The 19,630-nt window shown below is 36.4% G+C and overlaps 3 protein-coding genes across 3 annotated transcripts in view; 1 reads left to right on the plus strand and 2 right to left on the minus strand.

Annotated features, from left to right (window-relative positions):
* Positions 1-1,413: 1,413 nt before the first annotated feature.
* Positions 1,414-4,426, minus strand: LOC123539804 (uncharacterized). The gene is made up of 2 exons (XM_045324582.2): positions 4,291-4,426; positions 1,414-3,721 (listed from the first exon to the last, which is right to left on the minus strand). The coding sequence occupies exon 2, from the start codon at positions 3,479-3,481 to the stop codon at positions 1,595-1,597; it is 1,887 nt and encodes a 628-aa protein (XP_045180517.2). The 5' UTR covers positions 3,482-3,721; positions 4,291-4,426; the 3' UTR covers positions 1,414-1,594.
* A 4,202-nt stretch (positions 4,427-8,628) lies between these two features.
* On the minus strand, positions 8,629-11,141 carry LOC123540600 (E3 ubiquitin-protein ligase TRIM33-like). Its single transcript, XM_045325779.2, has one exon. The coding sequence runs from the start codon at positions 11,010-11,012 to the stop codon at positions 9,054-9,056; it is 1,959 nt and encodes a 652-aa protein (XP_045181714.2). The 5' UTR covers positions 11,013-11,141; the 3' UTR covers positions 8,629-9,053.
* Positions 11,142-17,294: 6,153 nt separating this feature from the next.
* LOC123539959 (E3 ubiquitin-protein ligase UBR5-like) overlaps positions 17,295-19,630 on the plus strand; it is a 243,411-nt gene continuing 241,075 nt past the window's right edge. The window contains exons 1-3 of the mRNA XM_053526796.1: positions 17,295-17,472; positions 18,993-19,119; positions 19,377-19,453. Coding sequence (XP_053382771.1) covers positions 17,411-17,472; positions 18,993-19,119; positions 19,377-19,453 — 266 coding nt within the window. The 5' untranslated portion in view covers positions 17,295-17,410. The remainder of the gene's footprint in view (positions 17,473-18,992; positions 19,120-19,376; positions 19,454-19,630) is intronic.

Raw genomic sequence — 19,630 nt, forward strand, 5'->3', positions numbered from 1 at the left:
ACTGCTATTGTTACAGTTAAAATGGGCATTGAGGGGCGCTTCACTTTCCATTACCTCTAATGAACAGACTCAGTGATACAGGGTCTACTTTTAGTTACTTGGCCGTGTTCTATACTTTCAATGGATTGTTTGAAAAGAAGTACAGCAAGATTATTAACTGATTTATTTTATGTTTAAATGTATCTCCTTACAGGAGCGACTGATCTTTTAAGCTGATTTAAGTCACTCACTGACATATATTAGATTGAAATAATGCCATTTGCGTTTACTTCAGTTATACAATAAAATGAATTAATATATTCTAAATCGCGGCTTTATTCTTTTGTTGACCCCGAATTTAACTCAGAACGTTCGATTTTTTGAAGGCGTGTATGATTTTAAAATACATGAAACTTACTGCCAAATGTACTGAAATTTTGATTTGATTTTGTATGTTTTGCTAGGTCATTCAGTACTGGTATTTCAGTTAAAAACAAATAGCTAGTATCTGGGATGTAATTGACAACTTCACAGCATGTAAAAATTGACGTTTTGACAGTCTGTAACTGCGAAAAACACACGTTTTTGTCATTAATTCGAACCTACGGTCTTCAACCTGAAAGTCTTTTCTTCTTCCTGTTGAACTAACTAGACGGTTCATGCACTTATCCAGTTACTATATACCGAACGAAGTCATCCCGTAGTTTTAAGCTAAAATTCGAGTTCTGTATGTCAATTCAAGAATTCCGAACAACTGTTGTATATTTGTATTCACTCTTTCAGTATGTCATGTGTAAACATGCAACAAAATGCATTTAACAAGTGATTTATTATTTTGTGAACATATATATTTTCATAGGTATGATATGTACACCGTACCACCGATATACTGCTTATCCATATGAGACATGGCGTGAATGTGATCGAAAATGAGACGGGAAATGCATAACTCTTCGATTCATAAATTCTGCTGTAACAGCGTTTTTCGAAAACAGATTTGTTCCTTTACTCCAAATTATATTTTATAATATGTACAGAACATGTCTTAAAAGTTAACGGAAAAGACATGATCCCCACAAGTGGCTTGAAATTCCCAAGGAAACTAACCGATTAGTATCACACGCGGTAACTCATTCAAACTTCCGTATTTCCATATTTTGCGTTCTTTAGAAGGAAACCTTATGATATCAATATTTGAGCCGTGCCATGAGAAAACCAACATAGTGGGTTTGCGACCAGCATGGATCCAGACCAGCCTGCGCATCCGCGCAGTCTGGTCAGGCTCCATGCTGTTCGCTTTTAAAGCCTATTGGAATTGGAGAAACTGTTTATAGCGAACAGCATGGATCCTGACCAGACTGCGCGGATGCGCAGGCTGGTCTGGATCCATGCTGGTCGCATACCCACTCTGTTGGTTATCCCATGGCGCGGCTCATTTGTATTATGTATTTAATTATATATGAAAGCATGTTCTTTTCTTCTTGATGATTAGCTAGGATACTGCGTAAGGCCGTCCAAATGAATATCTCCAACAAGTAATGTAGATACAGAGCTTGGTGTAAGGTACAGTTTCTTAGTAAAGAAATAGATACATGAGCTATGGATTATGGCGAGTTTACTTTCCGTCCGTGTCGGAGACCTTTTCTTTATCTTGACAACATGAACAACAGGCCTTATAAAAGTAAGCTCTAAACTGAGAATTGAAAAATCCGTATATAAACGGATTGATAGCACAGTTCAAAAAATATGATCTAATTCCAATTTGGAACCACACAAGTTGCACATTATTGAATTCATATACTAAATTTTCGTCTGCGTACACGCGCCAAACTGCTAAACCCAAATACGGTACACAGCTGCATATGAACACTACAGCAATAATGATCATTATAAATGTGTATTTTATTGTATTGATATCGAGCATTTTCATTCGCATGTCTTTTAAATTATCTGTGTCGGTGTTCATTTTCGTACTTTCGGTACTTCCGGTGCGTCTTAGACGCGATGAAACACTCCCGTTACTGTTCGTTCTTTTTATACCACTCCCCTCGCTTACAGTTCTTCTTATACCACCAGGTTTGCTCGATGTACTCCTATTGCTACCCGACCTTTTAACCGGACGAGAATCTGTAAACCCTTCACTACGTGTTCTTTTGAGCTGGCTCGAAGCTTTCGTTGAGCCGAAAAGTGTATGTGTCTTTGTATTTGTGTTAGTAGAGTTTTCAGTTTCGGTTAGGCTTTGCAATGATGTGACACTAGAGGGACGAGAAATAGTGTTTATACTACAAGCACTTCCGGGTCGGGTGATACTGTTTGACCACGTGGAGTCACTAAGAGCACTTCTTGGTCGCCATGTTGGCGCAACGTTTCTATCACGTGGCTCAATGTCAAATATTTGGTTTTCACTCTCGTCGCATATTACAACACTTCTTACAGTCATTATGCTACCCTTAGATCTTCCACTAATGTCAGTTAAAATTGAATTTGGTCTACTCAGTCTACTAGAATTAGGGGCACTTTCACTAAGAAAATCTCGCAATGCAGAAGGCGGTCTGTCTTCATCAATATCTGGTAAACCGCCTGCATCTAATTCCAAAAGTTCGCGTAGGTCCGGAATTGATTCTTGCATCATAGGAGGGTCATCATCCGGACCTTCGTATTCAACTTCCTCTAGTTCGTCTTCATCTTCTTCTGGTATCGAGGCTATAGGGATAGAGGTCATTGCGGGGTCAGACGAATACTCAGTGTTCGATGTTGTCATGGATGTAACAGTACCACTTGCAGTTCGCCGAAGTCCATTCTGAGCTACATAAAATCGAAATTTTTTATGCTTGAATAATTGGCGCCCCACAAGAAAGTAGCAGACGACAAGGGCAATAGTGATTCCGAGAAACCCAACAAACTGTATTACACTGTACGTCCAGAGATAAGGAGAGTACACTTCCGCTTTAACAGAAGTACAATCATACCCAGTTATAACAACAGGTTCATTTTCATATGTCGTATTAATATCTACATTTTCTACAGTATACAATGCCACGGATGGCCATCCAAGTAGAACTCCAAGACCCGCACATATGCCACAAATCAGTCTTGCTCGTTTCACTGACATCTGCTTGTCAAAGGGTTTGCAAATCCTTTTGTAGCGATCAATTGCTATGAAACACAGTGTGAATGCAGAAGCAATTACAGCAAAATGGTTGACAAAAACAAGCAGACGACATGCAGGTATACTTTTAAACAAGTAGAACAGACGCATATCCGAAATTTCTATTGGTATTCCAAACAAGCAGGCTACAAGATCGAAAATGGCTAAAGCTAAGATAAAGCACGTGGCGGAAGTAGTTTTTGACTTAAAACCGTAAAAGAACACAACAAGAATGTTGCCAACTGTCCCAAACGCCATAAGCAATCCACAGAACACCATGGCAGGAATAAGCGCACGTGCCTTCTCATCATTCAGCTCTTGCAAAATTTCGTCTGTCACAGTTAGGTTAAACATTATTTATACTGAAAATCTACGAAACAAAGGTCAGATTGCATTCGTTTCAAACGCACATTGCTACTGTATATGCACAATCTATGAATCTTCTTCTAGATATTATTTCAGCGCGTGTCAACATTGATTCTTACGTAATATGGTCGTCGTTATATAAAAGAAGACGATAATAAAGCTGCAACATGTTCACTTTAGATTGCTGACATACCGGCGACTTCTCTTGTCCTTGTCTGACCGCTCTTCCTGGAACATATAAGTTTTTAACAGGGTAAGTCTATGTCGGATGTCAGGTACCAACATAAAGATATAAAGCGGTTGTATGTGTATATTAGTAACTTTTCAGATATTTGCACGGTGTGTATATATAAAAATGGAAGTATATACCGTTTTGTAACAAGGAATCTTTTGATCATTGTAGTGAGCGTTATTTTCCCCCTAGAAAATGTGTTGAAAGTCTTTCTGCTTACATTCAAGTTTCAACCATATCGCAACTGTTTCTCTAAAAAGTGAACATCGGCAGTAACAGCTGAACCATTTTTCAAACTAAAATTCTTTTTTTTTTTCCTTTTAAAGGCTAAACTGATTAATGAGCAACCATTGTCATTGACAGGATATTTCAAAGTCGTATTCATATCGAATATTTTTATTGTTTTGCATAATAAAGAGTCCATAAAAACAAATGTAAAACTGTTTCGTTATGTGTAATAAAGCCGATCGAAAAGTAAACGTTTCATTTCTATGATAGAACATGAAGCTATAAACTACTATTCCGTTCAAAAAATAAGTTCATAAAACAAAATAATAATACTCACTTGTTATTAATAACAGCTGCCCCAACGGCTCTTGAAATTCATAAGTAAGTAATAAAACTGTACATCATTGGATTTGAAATTAAAATCTCGCTGTATTTAGAAGCAGTTTAATACTTTATTAAAATGTAACAATAACGGATTTTAGAGCTAATCTGGCTTCTCATTTATTAAAATTTTACAACTGTTTGCAAAAGCGTGTACTTAAAACAGTTTAATTGTTCACTAATCTTAGCAATACAAAAATGCATTAATAATTGAGCCGCGCCATGGGAAAACCAACATAATGTCTTTGCGACCAGCATGGATCCAGACCAGCCTGCGCATCCGCTGTTCGCTAACGGTTTCTCTAATTGCAATATGTTTTGAAAGCGAACAGCATGGATCCTGACCAGACTGCGCGGATTCGCAGACGGCTCTGGGTCCATTCTGGTCGCAAATGCACTATGTTGGTTTTCTCATGGCGCAGCTCAATTTAAGACAAATACGATAAGATTACAGTTAAACCTACCTTGGCGACACCTGTATTGAACAATGACCTGCTTTAAGCATCCAAAAGCAGCCAATTTCCCAGATGACATTTTTATTCTAATTTCAACTCGTCTTGAATAGCCACTTCTCTTAAGCAGTCAGAGTTGTGTCACTCCATAAACTGGCTGCTGAACACATGTTTGATAAATAAAAACATTCTTCTGTGGATCTTAGATCACTTCGGCTGTACTGGTAAGTACTTACACCTTTTTCAGATCAGAAGCATCGTTTTAGGTTATAGGAAAAACGTACTTGGGTTACGCGTAAAATGTGGCCAGTTTCTGATCGTATACAACACAAACTACATTAAGAAAAGCGTATTAAAATGAAATAAAAACACATTTCAATCTAAAATTGCACCTTATGATACTGTTTTATATAAAAACACATGGAAGATGACAAACGCGTTAATATTCTGCTCACACAGGAAAATATTATCGAACCGAGATTGTTTTATGTTCTGTGTATTTTACTTAACACATGAAATTCTACTCGTTGACATAATACATGTAACCATGACTTATGCAGAAACTCAGAACTGGGCTTTGGCATGCATTAGTCAAATCTGGAAGCATAGAACGCAATCAAGCAAACTAGTAGACTTGATTTAACTGTTTCTGTTTATGGGATGTGATTCCTCTTTCTTCTTTGGCCTTGCTCATATACTTGTTGAACGACATATGTCATTGCCTTTGATTAAATGTGCTCTAAATACAACGTTGCCACTAGCATTACCGCCATACATAATTTAGGAAGCAATGTCAATAGTGTCTAATTGGGTTTTTCGAAAATTGAGAGGTATAAGACTATTAATTCTTTTTAATGTTCATTTCGCATTTTGATATCAAGTATATGCAGCGCATTTTAACAAAGCAATATGGGCCTTTAAATTATGTCTCCACTCAGTTTGTGATATCAAGTAAACCCTGCACACTCTTTTTAAACTGACGGTAGTTTGTTTATTTATTCTAATCTTTCTCCATTCAATTTTGATGATCAGTTTTAAATTACAAAGAGTTTTAAATTTTGTAAATAAATCTTAAATTCTTATCGATCAGTTTCGGCCCACAAAAAAAATGTTATTTCGACAAATCAGAGATTAAGCGCCTAATTGTGTAAATTTGAATGAGGAGCATTTGCTTAATGTATACATTATATATAGAACACTTAAACTTTGTTAAGGTCTTTAATACTTAAAAAATATGGGTCAAAGAACCGCCGAAAACACAATAAAAACTCTATTTGGTCATTTGAATAAGTCTTTAATAAAAGAAATCACTTCTTTATTTCATACAAACGGTACATGGAAATAATTGTGTTTAATTTTCATACATTCCTACTAAAAACACTTAAATATAATAATAAAAATACTTATCTAATCAATATTTATAATATTACCGAAAATTATAATACATTAACTTTTGAGATTACAAACTGCAGCTGGAATAATTGTGATATTAAAAGTCCGAACAATGCAGTCTTTTCATATTTATGACAGGTTAAATAAGGAAAATATGATAAGCTTCTTTCAACAAAAAAATAAAAGCTTTATTATTTAAGAATTGTTTAACATAATTTTCAAGATGATTCCGACAGTGTAGAAAAAAAATAAGAATAAAGTTCAAGTTTCAATTTTCAATTTTATTCAATACCATGGGTTATTACAAGCATGTGATAAGAATAAAAAAAACAACACAAAATTGAAAAACAGTTGCGAGACATGTGAAAATGAGACCAAACGAAACAGTACATATATTATTTAAGGAATGTACAAGACTAAATACGGAATGAATTAAACTACAAAAGTAAGACATGAAGGTCAACTTTTAATCAAACAAGCATATTTTTGTTATTGCTTTCAGTCATTTGCGAACAATGTTCCTCCAAATTATCGACCTGTGCATGAAGGAAGGGTCACACAATATCGCTTCAGAGCAAAAAGCTTTTTCTTTAAAGTACTGTTTTGCGAATTTTGTGCCCGCAAAAAATATGAACCAAAATATACCAGCGCAGTATGCACAGGGTATATTTTTGCGAGTTTTTTTTTTTGCCTCTTACACCTGTGCCTGTGAATACATATCGCGAAAATTGGTTGGTAATTTATTTTGGGGTTGTTTTTAATGCAAAAGGAAAAAGATGAAAGTTGTTAATTCTGCAACCGAACATGTTATTATATTATTATAAATTAGTTTCTTCTTTTTTAAAAAAAGGATTGTAATTATTTTGAGGTACAGTTTTACGCAAGAGAAACATTAAGTTTCAACATTTGAATCAATATTATCGTTAACTGATGAAAACAATTTGATTAATCCAGCACAAATGAATTTCATAAGCCATAGGGTGGGAGTAAATTTACTTGCACACACAACTTTTTCCGCTTTCTCCATGGGCGCAAAATTTACCCACGGAGTAAATATTTTGTCATGTGAACAGGGTGTTAATGTCAACGCAGTTAATGGGGATTTAAGCTAAGGTTAGGATATACGGTATCATATTTTAGGCGTTTTTAGACACTCTCCCCTAAACTGCCGTCTTTTGAAACATTTTTATTCTTTTTTGAGGAGTTTCAATTCTGTGAATACCATTGTTTTGTATTTTCCTAAGTAAATGACTGTCTTGTGCACTTTTTTTCCAAATCATATTTAGTAATCAACAAAATTGCTGCATATTTTATCTTACTACCAAGTTCATACATTTATTCCCAAACTTTGGTTTTGTAATCAAATAACTTAAACATGCAAATATCTGAATATGAAATCTATATCGGTGTAAAGGCATTGAAAACTTTGACTTTATCGGGTAACTTGTGTCATTCAGAGTGATCCGTATCATGATCTGAAATGACAAGCCAGATAAAAATAAATACCTTTAGAATATTAATTCTTGGTGACATTAATATTTCATTGTTATACGTTACCATTTTATCTTGATAACCTCAAAATACTTAAAGCATCGAGCATTATTTTCATCCTAAAGCAACACTCTATTGTAGGTTGGTGACACATATTTTGGCTGTTACAGACAGTTTTCGACCCTGCAAATGTACTGAATCATTTCTGAACTTTTAGTGTATTGTATTGTTACCTAGTTTAGTATTCCGCGTGGCACTGCATTTGTTTAGACTTACATGTGGCAAACGGCTGCCATTGCTTTGTCAACACGGTCACATGACACCGAAGGTGAAAATCTGGTACCTCATTAACTTGTAGTTATCTTGCCTCTTTCGTATTATTCCTTTCCGTCTCGACAGGTTTGTATTACGATAAAATTTTAAGATTTTGTTTTAAAACAATCAAAGAAACCGAAACTTTCGACTCCCGCGGAACTTTTTTACCTTGCTTTCTCAGTATGCGAGCGAATGAATATGCCAGTTGAAGCAGCCTGTTTTTTTTATCACATACTGTGCATGCCACGCATATTCCTACGAGAATAAACTGCACTCTCCAAAATATTACAATTTTGATATCACGAATGCTTAGTACAGCATAACTTCGTCGGACGGTCGTGCTACAGGTTTTGTTTGAGTCGGATCCGGGGGCGGGGATGGTTGTGTGTGGTGGTGGGGGGGGGGGGGGTGCGACTGTTGTTGGATAAAACATCTGATCAGTAGCTCTACTACTATTACAAATGAATATAAAGTATCATTCATTTTTGTATTGTTTATGCACGCTTTAAGTCAGTTTTAACAAATATATTTAAGATTCAGGCCCTTTTGATCATTTTCAACAGTATATGTGCAGCGTGACTGATATATTTGTATATTTGGCCTGAATGCTTTCGAAAAGTGTCGAGAAGAAGAAAAAAAGTTTGCCATCACGTTTCACTAATGAAAAAGTTATAAATATTAGAAAGATTCATGCGTTCACTGTCGAAATACTTATCAAATGTTTCAAAATCAATCAGTTTGAATTGAAACTATTTTAAGCCCCAACGAACTATAAAATAAAATACCTCAGTATGTTAGCACGATGCTTTTATGCCATTTGTTTTAAATTATTTTATGGAAAACGGTGCTCTAAAGACAAAAAAAGACCTCTTTTTCTAGAATATCTGTTTTATTAAAATTCATGATACACTTTATAGAAGTAAATTTTACCTTTTGTCTAAATCAATTACATGATACATAGATATATTTTGGCAAAACAGTGCCCATGCATTGAAAATGAAAAAAAAAAACAACAACAAAAGCTATTCAATATCTTACGCAATTCAACATTGAGTACAAGCTCATTCGTTTATCTAAAAGTATAAACGTAGACAAGATCACTCCTCCCGACAACCACCATTTTGTTTCCTCTAGGAGATATGGCAACATCAAGTGGTGCTAACGGCGACGTCGATATCATGCGGATTCGCTCTCCTTCATTCGACAGCTGTAGAACGCCTTTATTTGCGTGAGACGTAACGTAAACGTTACTTTGCCGGTCGACGCACATTCCACGGAAGTCTCCATCGCCTGTGTAAGTATTCCGAAACAAAATCCTACCCCTGGCACTGTAGCATTCGACCGCATCAAAATCCGTGGCGATAAATATCTTGTTAGTTGCTTCATCGAACGCTATACCTTGGACGTTTTCATGGTTGGCCGTAATGTCGACCGCAACCTTGTGATGCAGCAGTTTATCCGATTGAGCCATCTGAACGCGACCTTTTTCGCTTTTCTCTATTTGATGTTGAATTGAAAGGTACTCTCCTGAGAAATTGCTCAATGCAAAGCAGCTGATACCAGTTTCTATTGTTTTGTAGTCTTCAAGAGTTCTTTCGCTCAAAGACGATTTCAGGATGTGTATTTCCTGACACTCGGGCAAAGACACACACGCTGTCCGGACTCCAAGAACTGCTACTCCCCAAGGCCGTGCTTTGAAGTTGGTATGGCAGACGAAGTCACCGTTGCTATGAAACAATAGCACAGACTTGCTCATCCTATCGCCGATAATGATATCTCCGTTCGGAAATACATCTACAGCTCTAAGATCGTCGAACGGAGCGCGTGCACCAAATATTTCCGTTTCCCTAACACTTGCATCTTTGAACGACATGACCTTAGACGGATTATGATCATTCTCAACAGACAAATGTCCAAACTTTCGTACAGTATTTGCTACAAATTTTAATCTCTCGTCCATTTTAAACGTATACACGATTTCCTTAGGTTCCTTGTTATTTGTAACAGCTAACTTCTCAAATCTCCTGCATTCATCTTTTATCTTTTCGAAAGTGATGAACAGCTGAGAGTCCGAACCATGAGTCATTGCAGCCTCTAGCATTGCTGTTGTGTCACATATCGCCTTTACCACCCGCTGACCCTCTTCAATTGTATTCAGAATCTCAACAATACGGGACTTGTGCAGCGAATCGAACTCGTTAAGAAAGGTTGTTTCCATGGAACTAAGAAGCTCGGTTAAGCTTGTTTTTAGATCTCTAATTTCTTTTAGAATCGTGTGCTTCTTTTGACCTAGTGCGTCACGTGCGTTGCCCTTCCGGGAAACCATTTCCTGTTGCGCATCCAGACATGCGTGCAAGCGTTTCAGCAACCTTTCGCCTTTCTGCTGAGTTCTAATCTCCTTGCCAAGTTTCGCCATATCAAATACGTTCTCACACCTGCGATGGACGGCCACTGCGCATACCGGACAGCATTGTTGCTTATGGTCTTTGCAATAATATTGCATAAACTGGTCCTCGTGATCCGGGCATTTCTCGTCTTTAATAATGGCTGCAACTGGCTGTGATTTGATTCTGTTTATGTCAATTAGAGCGTGACCGCGCGTTAATCGCAAACCTCGGTGACTGTTGGTGCACGTTGGACATAGAGCCTCTCGGCACGACGTGCACCACGTGAATGCAATAGTTAACTTGTGGGTATTCTTGCAAGGATCGCATTTTCGCTCGCCCTTCTTCAAGTCAACCGCGTCCATGACTGAATCTACAAGCGTGTTCGATTTAAAATGTTTTGCCCATTCGTCTGGCTTAAGATTCCCTTCAGGTGCAGTTGTGGTTTCCTGGCAAACAGGACATGGGAAGCTTTTGTCCTTGTTCTCTGATGTCATGATATGCTTGTTAAGGCAATTCATGCAGAATGAATGCAGGCATGGCAAACACTTTGGTGCACGTAATGTTTTCCGGCATATCGGACAGTTAATGAAATTGTCCGGAAGTCCTGGAAAGGTATTATTATCCTCGAAACTGTGTGCCATGTTTTGAAACTTTTTAATCCAACAAATTTAGAACGAGCAAATCTTAAACTAATTTCCTAACGTCTTCTGGTCACATTTTCACTGGCGAAATGATATTATAAATATAACTATCTGAAAGACAAAAGAGTCGTATTGTGGCCAACATTCACATAATAATTATTGTCGTTTCCTGTCCACCTGTCGATTCGATTTGGACAAATAGATATTGTATGGACACGGATAAAATTGTAAAGTCTAAGTGTGCTGTAAAAAAGACAATAGATTAATATAACTATGAATAAACCACCTTTTCCGGCTTTCGAAATTTTCTACGGCCTGGCATAAATAAGTTTATAGAGTTATTTTGGTTGTGAGAAACACACATTATTTTATATATGCTCTTCTAAAATATCAATGAAGTATGTAGTTTGGTTAACTTTCACTAGAGCATTAAATGAATCGTATAATGTGTAATTTGAGTTGTTACGCTATTGTTCTAACAACAAGAAAACAAAAGTTTCAGAATATCGAATAGAATGAAAATTCAGAAGTTTAAAATGGGCAATATACTTAACGAAACATGAGCTCATATTAAGTTTTTTTTTTTTTAGTTTTTTTTTTCAGGTACAAGTTATAATTTTCTCTAGTAGGCTACATTAATATAGGCTTCAAAACCTATAGTGTTCCCTTTCGGCTAGTTAATGCGATATAAAATATATTGGCCCGTGTGGCTAGGCGGTTGACAAGTTACTTTCGCTGGCGGTGATTTGTGTCCAATCAAGCTGACTGGCTTATTATCAGTGACTCTAGCCAGATGCACGTCAAACCGTTCCTTCAATGATGCTCAATGTATTTACCTGGGACCTTCGTGTATTATCAACTTTTATCATGCTGGACACGACTGTTTTTGCCTTTGCGACCAGTATAGATCATGATCAGTCTGCACATCCGTGCAGTCTGATCATGATCTGCACTGTTTGCCATTCAGTTAGTATCTTTTTAGTAAGCACTCCATTTAACAGTTAATGGTACTGTCCAGTCGGAAGATGGACAAGTTCATTATAGAAATTTAGCAGGTTAAGGGTTAAACCTGGCTAGTTTCCGTTTGATATTTATATAGTTATTTAGATGTGTTTTAAGGTTTTATCAATTCAATTCAACTGTTCCCATGATATGCAGTTCTTGGTGTTTTCTGATAATGTATAGTTCAACGAAACAAACATGTCTGTTTTCTATCCTTCGCGCAACAGTGAGTGATATTTCATACACACAGAACTCTAAAGTATTTTAAAGGGGAAAAAAAGACATAAAGAAGAAGCTTTAGAAGAAAACCCTGTTATTCATATCTAGGTAAGTAATTACGACCGTGCATTCAATTTATTTATTCATTTGTTAAGTATCTAACAATTTCCAAAAACGATATTAGCTGTGACAATTATCATTTCAGAACTACCGAAGCAACCAAAGTGCGGGCACTTACAACTTTTGGGCTGAAAACGATCGTTATATTATTTCATTACTCAAAATAAAGACCAACTATCTCGTACAATACTCTTTTATTAACATCGATATGTACTGATACTTATAATAAAAGCTCAGCCTACATATAATAATAATGTAGTCAACTTAGATTATTAAAGTATGTATATTAATAATATTGGGAGTTGATCGGCCGCTCATGACTCAACAAGGGTCTCACCGTATAGAGTCGAAGTGCAATAAAATTTCCGTCGACCGAGAGCAGAACAGACGCACAAACCCAAGGCTTGCCAACATCACTAACCGCAACAACGCAACCACACAATCCATCGAACTTCGAATCGTGAATCCAATCCAGCCCGGGTCTCACCGGAATGTGGGTCAAATGCACAACCCGAGGTAATGTAGAGCGAGGCAATGCAATATAACAGCACGCATGGTAAAGCAAGACACTTAATTTGTACTTTTGCAACGGATATCATTCAAATGCAAATACGCAACAATGTCAATTGAACGTAGAGTTACATATTCTATCCATTTCAGGTTTCACCGTATGATGAGCGAAATCGCAACACGAGTCAATGTAAGGCAAGGCAAGGCAAGGCAAAGTGACACCACTGAAAGCAAGGCAAAGCAATGCTACATAAGCAATGCCAAGTACTAGGGCAATACCTTCTACTCTCTTACAGTTAGTGTTAAACGTATGACACCCCAAAGTACACATCTTGAAAGCAAACACACAGACACAATACCGCCACAATAAAGTTTACATTTATCCGCCAAAATTCTACTGATTTTCAGAGCTGTTCTTTAATATTGAATCTCTTATATAATCTAAGTAAAACTCTAGCCCAACATCATTCAGATGAACCCCATCTGACCGAAAAAATGCGGTTTCGACATCAATATCAGGCTTTATGATATTGTATCTGCCACCTGAACGAACTAACTTGCGACCTGCCATGTTTATACGAAGGCGCTTTTGTTCAGTTACGTCATACCCCTTTAAGGCCCCACTCCAGACTTACCTCTGCAGAATGTCTATCCAAACAAGTACAGATTGAGGAAAGGCGTCACGTAAATATGCTATCTCTGCTTCCATTGTCCTCTAATCTGAACAACTGTAGAGTCAGTTAAGTCATTCCCGCCTAAATGCAAAATATTACTGACGGAGCACCTTAGCTTCGATTTCATGCCTGAAATTTCGCCAATGCAAGCCTCGTACCCCCAGCCAATCAATGGTCAAGTCTTGTAAGCAGCAGATTCTGTTTGTTGCTTTCTTTTGCCCGCACTCCAGCCCAGTAGGGGATCATGTCTCCTAAGATCCAAATGTCTAAATGAAAACTATACGAGAATGTAAGTAATTTTTTAACTTACATGTTGAATATTGACATACGACTTGGGTCTCACCAAGTGTAAGCCTAATGTCACAAAACTATTAGTCACGGATTTACAATTTGAAACAACCAGACGACCATCTACCAAGTTTCATTTTTGTTTCTGACGACAGGCCTTGCGTTGCTAAATATGTGGCTCTACCAGTTCGAAAGCTATGTGTTTTATAACTGGCGTCATAGAATATTCGAGCGTTATTTAAGCATTTGGTTAAAACCGCAGAGAACTGAGATCTTGTCACAGGTGTACCGTTATGATGAATAAAGGTCCTTGAACTTTCGGTCTTTTCGCTATATATTGAGATAATGCACAGACTGGACAAATTGTATCCTCATCTCTAGGAATTTTTACTGTGACCTGATTTCCCGCCTGACTAGTTTTTAGTTTGAAATAATGAAGTTTGATAACTGCATATTTGTTACCTATAATGGATAAGTCTGAGACTTGAACAACTCTCTGTAAATGTAAATTCGGTGGGGCTACTAATTCACTTACTCGAAATAAACCGAAGTATGCTACAGAAGACAAACTCCAAAATAGTTTTACCTCATAATCATTATAGCATATATACGTAAATATAATACGAAGCCGATGTATTAGGTGCTATTCCAGACTGTAACAATTAAAGTTCGAGCTCTAGATCGAGGACACTCCACAGAAATTTCGGGACCTGTTGAGGTTGTCGGTCTGCATCTGGGGCTAGTTCTCTGAATCTGGCTGACTGAAATCGAGATAATGCGTCACAAATGTCATTGTGCCGACCTGCAACATGTTCGGCCTTAATAAGGATATTCAACTTCATACAGTGAAGAGTCGGGAGTCTGACGAGACGCATGACTGATTCAGATTTCAATGATAGTTTATTCAAGATACTTCCAACTGCCCATAATTATTATCGCAATTGGACCTTATTTTTTGTTAACCAACCCTGATCCTCAAACGAATACCCCCACTAAGATTGGACACAATTCAAGCAGTGCAATGTCCAGGCCCGTGTGCAGGATTTGTTTGCTGGGGGGGCCAACCTGGGGTGAGTTCGGGAGGGGTATCCCCTCCCGATTGTGAACTTTTTTTAATATAGCACATGAATAGATGCATTTTCCTGCTACCTGAAACACCTTTAAGGATGCATGAATGTATTATATATTTAAGGAAAAGTCTACTTTTTAATAATTTCATCAAGCCTTTTCAATGTATGTATGATTGTACAGTCACAGTGTATGGACTTATTTTTCTGTATGATACCCAGTTGAAAAAAATGTTGAAGTTTTAAGATGATTATTAAGTAGACTAGCTCCTAGACTTACTATGATGATTTTTTTCACATTTTTATGATTTCATGTAGTGAACTGAGCCAGTCTATATACTATTACAATTTTAACATCAGTTCTCTTAGAAAATCTCTAGAATAGACTGGCTTTTGTCTCTATGAACATAAAAAAGAAAACAAAATCATAGAAATATCGTAATTATCAGTCTAGTGGCTAGTCTAATTATTAAGGGTATCCTATTTGCAAAATGGCCAAATGTTTTTAGATTTCCAACAAAACAAACGAAGTATTATGACCATTACTATTTACATCACAGATTTCAAATGACAATGAACTCTTAACTGTACCAAAGATCTATAAAAATAAATAGATGTGTATTTTATACTTCTTTGACTGTTCAAACTATAACATCACAGCACATATTAAATAATATTTTTATGTATAAAACCCCTCATAAGTAACGAGTTTTAGATGCGTTTTGTAAGCTTTACTGAGAAACTACTTTTAAAACTATGAGAGTTTTTAAGTAAGGTTATTGGACCCAAAAGAGTAAAATTGATACAGTAGTTTCAAATTCATAATTGTTGTAAATAAAAAGATAGGATAAATATCTATCAATTTAATAAATTTGGGGAATGTGCCTTAATGTAAAAACAAAATACAACCATCATAATGTTTCATTTTCAGATTCATTTTATGATTTACTTAACAAAACCAACAATGTAATGATCATTTTATACACTTCCAAAGAGTAAAAAACATAATTAGTTCTTCACTACCCAATCAAGTACCGATCAAGCATGCACAGATAAACTTTTACCTGTGACATGCCTGGGGCTAATTTCCACTACTGGACACGGTTTTATGGCTCTTTAGCCTGTGTATTGCTGTCAAATCAAGCCAGTTGCGCTGGTGTATAAATTTGTTAATTGAGGGGCCCATAGTAATAAAAATCGTAACTAGCCAGCCAGCTGGGGGGGCCCGGGCCCCCTGGCCCCCACCTGGACACGTGCCTGATGTCTGCCGTAAAACCACGTCTGTGCCATGAGACAGAGAGCGAACTGGAAAGTGAATGTCCGAGTTCGAAACCGACTCCACACGTCAGTTAACTCAAATGTTTGAAGAAACTAGAGAATTACTGAACAAAACCACATTTCCGTGGGAAGCGTGAATGATCTGTCGCTCGTACTGAATATATCGCTTCTTTAAACATGTTGAACTTAGTGAAAATATGTAGTTTTTCTTACCTCACCATACAGGATGTTGATAAAATCAACAGGAAATGCCGGTAATGCAACCTACAATGTACCGTGTATTTAGCGTACCCGCCGTAAATGCGACGTATACGTTGGACACGGTGATTACTAAGATTAAAAACATAGATATAGATTAGAAGGTTACAGTTGCCACTGCCAGCCTCTCAGTGAATAGAACCGAATTGGGACTGGATTGTATATATATTTAGGGGAAGACCATTCCGTTAGAATGTTATTGGGTATGAGATTGTCGGGTCTGGTAGTTCAGGTTCCTTGTGGGTGCCACGGTCAAGAGGTTATCATGGTCAACTACAATATGACTGTAGATCTACTTTATTTTTAAAAAATGTAATAAGGGAATTTTTGATGCGGCGTTGTTCAAGGGATTGCCGGTTGAGATCTTGAAGCATTTGGGTGACACTGCTTGTTTGACCATTGTTGTTAAGTACCATCTCAGCTCTACAGGCTTACTTCTGGATGATGATGGTATTTCAAGTTGGCATTTCAAATTTTGAGCTAGCTCAGATTCTCAGAGTGTAAGTTAGCTAGCTTGCGATGGGTCTAATAATGTAGGTCTATACTATAGTTTTTGACATTTGAGATAGTTCTGCTTTTTGAAAAAAAATTATGGCAGTTCGCATCTTTAAAAACAATATTGCTCGAGTTTTGACATGATGTACTGCAGTAGGCACGAGTTTCATGGCAAAAAAAAAACTAAAACAAAAAACATAGTTTTGCTTTATTTACCATTTAATTAATCCCAACACCTTCACCTAACCCAAAGAAGTATTTAAACTCTTTGCATATTACCACATCAAAAGGGATTTTTTTTTTAACGTGCAAAAGTACCTTAAGGCACGTGGTATTCCGAAAGACCAATCAGAGGACGTGTTACAAAAGGGTCTTTGGAATTACAAAATGGAGGCTAATGAATAATTTCTCGGGAAGTTGCGAATAAAAAATAAAGAAAATTGACCCGAATAAAGCATATAAACAGATAATAAGTGAGCGATAAACAATGACCTCGCTACATTTTGTTGTTCATCCGCTTCCAGGCACTGACGAACAACTAAATGATAGGTAAATCTGTTATTGATCTGGACGTTTAAATAAACGGAGAACCTCGTGTATTATAATTATTTTAACGTAGATTTAACGTTTAAAAACATTTGTTACTCGTGTTTTAACCAATTTAACTAAACAATTATAGGTCTATCATAAGAATATTGTTTTTACAATAAACAAATATGATATAATATTTATTTCATCTGTGCCAGAAAGTTAGTTTTTTTTTACTTTTAGCGACCAGAAAGTTCAAATTATAATTTACATTTATTAAAACATTCAAGATTAGACCTTGCCAAAAAATTCATCTTCAGAGATGTTATTTGCCATTTTTGATCCCGGAGTTAAAACGAATTTAACACAACCTGTAATGAAGGATCTAACCAGAAATCCTGCCAAAAATTTGTTGCACTATTTCAAATGAGTTCGGTTGCCGACAATATTTTTTCCACCATTGCAGTAGACCAACTAATTTGAAGTAATCCTAGGAAATACTGAGATAATTTTTTCATATGGGCAGTATCACCGCTCGCGTCAAACACTCGAAAGACCAAAATAGTTGAAGCAATTTCCGATGAAATTTTCATCGCTGCTGACGCTTTATATGCTGTAGTTTTAAATGCCGATTATTTCACGAATTGGCCATAAATTCAAATAAAACTTACATGTATCAAAAGTGGATTAAATGCCTCATTGATTTATGTAAAAATAATCAAATAATATCCAAAATTATGAATTTTCTGGTGATTTAAACCTATGTATGTGCTTTACACGATTAACATTTACCATGTATACACGCCAGTTATAATGCGCAAGCAATAAAACCAATAACTTTATATGACTGTGACCTGTGATTCATCCTCCATTATTTTCGTCCTTCAAAGTTTTGACGTATAGATTGACGGTCACAAATATAAAACAGTCTGAACGTCAAATTATTTTGACTACCATTGCAGTTAATTGTAGCGTGATCGAGCTACACACCATCTTGAAAACAAATAGGCAGTATAGAATCATTATTTATTGAAATTATTGTAAATTTAAACTTTCTAAGGTATGTTTTTATGAACTTTGTTGATAATGCTCACATTTATAAGTCAGTTAAATTTAGATATAAAAAATGTTGACAGTGAATGATATTCAAAATTAACAATGTGCTACAAACTTCGCATGACACTGATCATCAGTTTCTCACAAGAGTCAGTGCACAGATGTTACGCCATAACTTAATCAGCATGACCATCAGAATTAAAAAATGGCGCCAGTGAAGTTGTGGTAGCCAGAACTAGATTAGACCACCACTGGGGTGCAGCTAAAGAGATATTGCCATTTTATTCTCTTAACCATGCATAATTTAAGATATTTCAAACTTTTAACAAATGTCACATAACTTCTGCCTCTGCTACATAATCGTGACAATGTGGAATATCACATAATTATAGATGTGGGAATCACTGGGATGCAGCAGTTCAAATGAAAGAAATTTCCTTTTAATTGATTAAAAGAAGTTTTATATCAAACATTTTCTTTTATAGATTAAGAGAAGTTGCAGAAAAGATCAGTCGTCATGGATACACAGCTGCAGGAGCACTCTCCTCTTTGAGAAACATTACTGTAAACCAGTGTGTAATAGGCCCACAGTACATTGCCTTCTTACTTGAGGTATATATAATAATTTCATCACCTTATCGCAAAAAGTGAATAAGTCAATGGCATTATCCTCTTTTTGAACTGAGGTGACAGTATGTTAACAGTTCAGTACACAAAAATGTTGAAGTTTGATTTAACATGGCAGTAAGGAATTTGACATATATGTCGTAGATGAAACTGGCTTCTAAGTAATATTTGCATTCGGTCCACTTTGATGAAACAATCTTATATTACAGTTAATGATCATACTTGTGTTTTGTTATTTACAGGATGGTAGAGTATGCAGGGTGCCATTTTCCATTCTTAATGAGAGACTTGATTTGAACAAAAATGAAAACACAAAGCCGTAAGTACCTGGACTTCTAATTTTTAGCTCACCTGAAAAGTGCTCAAGGTGAGCTTTTGTGATCGCTCTTTGTCCGTTATGCACCAGGCGTGGGTCCATCGTCAACAATTTGACTGTTAACACTCTAGAGGTCACAATTTTGGCCTAATCTTAATGAAACTTGGTCAGAATGTTACC

This window comes from Mercenaria mercenaria, chromosome 16 (assembly GCF_021730395.1).
Source record: "Mercenaria mercenaria strain notata chromosome 16, MADL_Memer_1, whole genome shotgun sequence".
Taxonomy (NCBI): domain Eukaryota; kingdom Metazoa; phylum Mollusca; class Bivalvia; order Venerida; family Veneridae; genus Mercenaria; species Mercenaria mercenaria.